Source organism: Clarias gariepinus, chromosome 28, assembly GCF_024256425.1.
Source record: "Clarias gariepinus isolate MV-2021 ecotype Netherlands chromosome 28, CGAR_prim_01v2, whole genome shotgun sequence".
Classification (NCBI taxonomy): Eukaryota; Metazoa; Chordata; class Actinopteri; order Siluriformes; family Clariidae; genus Clarias; species Clarias gariepinus.
In genome coordinates this window covers 13971973-13978142 of record NC_071127.1, presented here as the reverse complement: position 1 = coordinate 13978142, position 6170 = coordinate 13971973, and the positions used below count along the sequence as shown (strand labels likewise).

At 40.0% G+C, this 6170-nt stretch overlaps 1 protein-coding gene across 1 annotated transcript; it reads right to left on the bottom strand.

The window, feature by feature from the left end:
* Positions 1-4603, bottom strand: ppp1r8a (protein phosphatase 1, regulatory subunit 8a). Its single transcript, XM_053489696.1, is given in 9 exon segments — positions 1-71; positions 74-242; positions 244-312; positions 1325-1390; positions 3379-3525; positions 3638-3775; positions 3777-3856; positions 3994-4147; positions 4511-4603. Coding segments are annotated over 9 exon segments (987 nt in total).
* Positions 4604-6170: the final 1567 nt, after the last annotated feature.

The following is a 6170-nucleotide window of genomic DNA, read 5'->3' as shown; positions in this document are numbered from 1 at the left end:
TTAAATGAGTAGTGAAGGTGTGGGTTTCTTTCCAGGCCACGCCTTCTTGGCGTACTTCTTCTTGCGGGGCTCGGGTTCAACATGGCTGCCGGCTGCGCTGCCGCAGTGAAGACGTCCACCCCTGGAGCTGGGTTGGGGAAGGGCAAAGGTATACCGCTCAACACTGCTGGTCCTGCTTGGTGCTCGCGTCCAGGTCGCTACCTGGTAGGAGGCAGGTCACCGTAAAGCCCTGAGCTCAGGGTTGAAGTTCTGGAAGGGACGCACCACGCTGTCCTCCACACCAAGGGTACCGTGTCCCTCATATTTTTTTTTCTGTGAAAAATTATAAATTAAATAATGACGGGTAAGTGAAGTGGGGGAAAAAGGCACACACTCCTGGAGGAACCTGCCCATTCCTGGAGATGACTGAAGGAGTAAATAAAGTACGATCACCACACTTACACACTACACACTGACCGTAGCATGAGTAACGGGAAATAATCGCTTAATCGCTCTAAAATAACAGCTTTTATATTTACTGTCTTAACGTTTCTCGACAGTAACACTACAGAAAGGAACGCAGCTGTGGTCAAAGCAAGCCACAGTGAAAAACAAAGTTCTGTGACAAACCATGGTTGTCTTTATGTCCCTCCTGTCTTGTAATAGACACTAACCCAAGAAGATGGAAGCTGATCCTAGACCTGCACTCAAATTCCTAATCTGAAGAGTTTGTTTCCAAAGTAATACAAAACATTAATTCTTTTTTTTTTGTAATATATACAGCAAAAATTAAACCATTCTATCCAAGTACATGATGTAGCCATACAGAATATAAAGTGGATCTACAGTATAAAGCCTATACACCATCTGTGAGATGTTCTTCAAGTTATAAAAAAAAACTTACTACTTTAATGCACTTATCCTAGTGCTTGGATATCTAGCTAGACTGCCTGCTTCACACTTAAAACACTGGCCTCCCAGGAACTCCTTTAATGTCCCAAACATGTGGAAATGGCTTGGAGCGAATGAATGTGTATCAGGTGTTCCACTTACTCCGAGTCACCTTCATCCATAAGGAATTTCAGCACAAGTCCAGGTTTGATTTGAACGACTTTGAACGTACATGCAAAATAAAGTTAAACAATATGACATAAAAAATTTTTTTTGCTGTAAATGTATTGTTGTACTCTGTTGTAACATGCGTACTTTGATTTCCAGAAGAAACATTGAGAGTGCAGTAACCTTCAAATAAACACTATACCTCTGGTCTAGGAGCTCTAACCAAGCTGTAAAAATAATGTTATTTTTGTTTTAGATGATATATTGCATATAATACAGTGTCTACCTTTAAGGGTACGATGGCAGTCCGCACCATGCGCAAAAAAGAATTATGGACAGAATACTTGATCACGTTACAAGTGTATTGTTCAAGACTAGCTATTAATTAGAAAACAGACAGTGACAGTCCAGAAATTACAAGACGAAAAAAGAGGCCTTGTTTGTGGTTAACACCTTAAAAGTCACATATTATACTCATTTTTTAACTAGTTAGTCCTAGCCGTCTCTGTTAACGTTCCAAATGGAATCCAACTCAGATCCTGCATTCCGGGATTTCCCTGCCATTCTTTCCGTTTCACTCCTTTTCCAAACCTGCTGTTTCAGTGTCTGTAGCTTTAAACACCAAACATCCCTTTATGGAAGTGAATCTCCAAAGCCAGACATGATGCAGAGACTGGAAACTTCTATGTTTGGGAACTTATCAAGACTTTTCCTCGCTGCATTTCTGGTGAACAAAAAAAAGGGGGAAATTATAAGATTGTAAGATTGTTCATTCATGATGAGGTCCTCAATATTTAGCGATATAAATGTAAAAACACAGCTTTGAGCTGAACAAGGCTAAGCCCTGCTAAAGAGCTAAAGAAAGCTTGATTAGCTGTTAGCAGTTGGCTGGTTCAAGCTAGCTTAGCCCTATTTACTGGAACTCTTAAAAATGGAGCAGAGAGATTAGCAAAGTTATTAGCATATATGAGGTCACAGTGGGGGGGGGGGCTGATTTGATTGTTTAGTACAAAAATAGAAAAAGGACAAACAGCAGGGAATGTTCTTTTTTTTAATGTTAATTTTGCATAATAGCCCGTAAGAACTCACTGTGACACAGGTGTCACAAATCCTCAAAATGTTCTGGGAAGTTCCTTATTCAGCTTTATCCTTGACTTTGACTCATTAAGTCCCAAAGCGACATCTAATGAACGGCGCAGTCATGTGACAATGTGTGAGCTTGTATACCTATGACATCGTTTCCAAAATGATGACGAAATTAAACACTTTTAAAAACTTGTTTTTCTGATAATGAACAATTCTATATCATTTAATACTCACTCACTTATAGTCTATACTGCTTTATCCTGTATTAAGGGTCTCAGGGGGCTACGTACAGTAGGGCATGAGGCGGGGTACACCCTGGACAGGGTGCCAATACATCAAAGGGCACACACACTCATTTAGACACTATGAGTAATGTGAGAACGCCGATTAGCCTAATCTGCATGTTTATGGATTGTGGGAGGAAACCGGAGTACTCAGAGGAAACCCACCAATATGAGGAGAACATATAAACTCCATACACACAGAGACGGGATTCGAACCTGGACCCTGGAGGTGCAAGACGACACTTAATTTAATAACATCTCATAATTTATAAACGGGTTTTATCTCATAAATGGTTCTGACTGCATTTCCTGAACAAATTGATGATAAAAAAAATAAATAAATAAAAATTGGGGGGCCCATCACATACTGCTTTTAACACTAAAACTGTCAGGGAAACTGCAATGTGACGTCTTTCAAAATGTTTTTCATGTAGTCTGTGTTATATATCCCTCATAATTTCCCTTAAAGGAGGAATGGGTTAAATATAAATATTACTTTTCTTACACCAACTGTTCTACATGTCACTCTCTTTTCTTGTTGTATTCAATGCTATCCAAGATCCATTAAATACATCAGATCAGTTGATTGAAGTAATGTAAAGCTGAATGAAAATAAAACACTTTTTCACCAAGGTACATTACCATCACTTATTCTTTGAACGGCTCATCACCCCGCCTCATTATGCAACTGATTAGATCAATAACACGCATGAAACGGAAGAAAGTCCCAGTCGATAAGCCCAGCAGCCCATATCTAATCTGACCTTACCCAGTTAATTTACCCAAGCTCATCAGCATCCTGTTCAATTATATCAGATTAATTAAGAAAGACACAACTCATGGACTTTACTAAAATATGAATAATTACACACTTTGGTACTGTTTTTCAGGTGTTCTTGAGCTTTGTGGTTTAAATAATTAAAACTACTCAGCATTATATTTGTGATTATATACTCTGCTGTGTACATATGCCAGGGTTAATGATCTCCTTGTCCTCGCTGAAGGACACTCGAGAGCTTCTCCTCTTCCTCTTCAGTCTCTGGAGGTCCAGATTCCCCTCTTTGATGGTCAGCGTGGATGTGTGTTTGTTGTGTGCTGTGTTGAACTCGGTCAGGTTCTGCACGAACAGATCAGAACCAGCACGTTGTAGCTTATTCGCCAGCAGAAATCTCTCTAATACGTTAAATCTTTTTTTTATCTCCGCCTGCCTACACACAAGCAGTAATAACACACATCTACAGTAGCTTGGCCTCTTCTTCCGGTAAGCCGAGCAATCCTTTCAGCTCTTCGTCTTCTACACCGTTGTCACCTGCTGTAGCTCTCAGCTGCGTCTTCTCTCTCAGCGTGTACACTCACGCCGACGCCCCCAAATAACATGGTGGAGCCGATGGGAACCTGCTGGGGTTTATGGGGCTCCAGGTGAATTCTGCCCAAAAAAGTGCCATGGGCTGGAAAAGAAAAAAAACAAGCAGTCATAGTCTCTAGACCTTCTGTCTGGCAGTTCCAACCTCAGCATCCTTCTACCGATATATTCACCATCTCTCCTCTGAACATGTCCAAACCACCTCAATCTGGCCTCTCTGACTTTATCTAACAACGTTTAAAAAAAAATCTCCAAAGGCCATCAAGTGAATTCGATTCAAATGTACGCGTGAGCATCACTGACGGTTTATCGTGAAGTTACAGTGGTCTGGGTTCCTCCCAAACAAGTAGAAATCCTTCTCATCAATGATCAGTTTCTGAAGGCAGAAACATGTGGCTTAGATATAAGAAGCAAAAGCAGACCAGCTGCTGGGACGAGTTTCTTTAAAGACATCATCCTTCACTAGGTCCCGAGCAAAAGAGGCAGCAATCTGGAAATAAGTATTAGTATTGGACCGTTATTGACCCCAATCAGCATCAGAGCCGTGATGACGAAAAGCAATGAGACACTTGATGCGTCACTTCTGCATCAATTATACTGTCACCAACCAATCATGGCATCTTTGAACTGACACACCATAGAAAATGTTATTTCTGGTATGTACTGCACTATGATAAACTATAATACAAACCATAATATACAGCACCATAGTATTACTGAGTTTTTTTTCTGATGTTACCATGGTAGCCACTATAGGACCACAGGGTACTTCAGTGGGTGCCGTGGTAGTACTACAGTATGGTGTGTACTTCAATACTTTGGTGAATAACATGGTACTTATTAGGTACCACACTAGCCACAAAGGTATCTAATATGGTATGTTTGTACATACCATACCGTATCAGATATGTTAGTATGTACTACTGGTTTGGTACAGTACAGGCAGTTCCACATTACTGACTGGAGTACAGTATTTGGAGTTTCATGATTCCATATTATGAAAATTTTACCATTATGGTACATAAAAATGTATAACACATTTTTTATAGTATCCTGGTAGGTGTCATGGTACTATACAATATAGTACAAAGTAGAACTCTGAACTACACTCTAGTACATCTACCATTTAGCCAAAGTATGACCCATTGTAAAACCATGTACCATACTGTAGTACATGTACAGTGTTAGGAAACGGTCAATATACCATGGTACAGGTACCATCAGACTACCATTACACCTTTAGCATGGTAAAAATTCTTATTCGGCAGGCAGAAAGCACCTTCCTCTGACTGTGTTACTCCACCAACCTTAATGGTGGGTGAATAAAAAAATATTCTGACTGTGAAGTTCGGAGGGAATTGAAAACGGGGTTTTGAATAAGGAGAGGTAGCATAATGGTAAGCAAATGAGGTATTCTGGGAAATGAGTTTACTTCAGCTTCACTGACGGGATCCGTAGTTTCTACATCATTCCAAGCGGAAAACAAAAGGAAAAAAAACACAAATGAAATGGTTAAAGTGTCGGTAGAAAGTGATTTCCATGTCTCACTGGCCACTTAAATAGAAACATCTGGAAATGAACCAGTTGCAGGTGTTCCTATTAAAGTGGCCAGTGAGACATGTAAATCACTTTCTACCGACACTAAGTATTTCATTTGTGTGGTGTTTTTTTGTTTTGTGTAAGTTTTTGACTATTTAGTTCATGCACAGCATTTCTGCCTCATTTTTCACTGGCCACTTTATTAGGGGAAAAAAAAATATCCATTTGCAGGTGTTCCTATTAAAGTGGCCAGTAAGCCATGTAGCACTGTGTATGAACTAGTCAGGCATACAAAGCTATGTGGAGGGGGGGAAAAAATAACAAACTAACTCCTTTTGCTGTCATTTGAATTTGGTATCAAAAGGACAGATGGCGGTGGTGATGATGTGGCTTCACTGTCGCCTTGCACCTTCAGATTCCGGGTTCGATTACCGACTCGGGTCTGTGTATGTAAAGTTTGCAGGTACTCCTCGTACTGCTTGGTGGGTTTCCTTCCACAGTCCAAAGCCATGCAGATTGGGCTAATTAGTGTTCCCAAACTGCACAAAGTGTGTAAGTGTGTGTGATTATATTTCTCTATATAATCCTCTACTACACTTATGCACTTATCACGGTGTTAGACCTTCATTCACCAAAAAGTTAATCACAAGTCCCGGTTTGACTTGACCACCCTTTGTTATATACTGTATGTAACACTTACTGCTTTAATAAAAAACATATTGCTTGGACTATATTTTCAATACACTGGGTGAAACTGTCCAATTTGGCTTTTTTGCTGTTTTTGTGGTTGATTATGATGTTGAATGCTTATCCATCTAATTTCAAACCATTTATATATACGTACATAAACCAGACCAAAG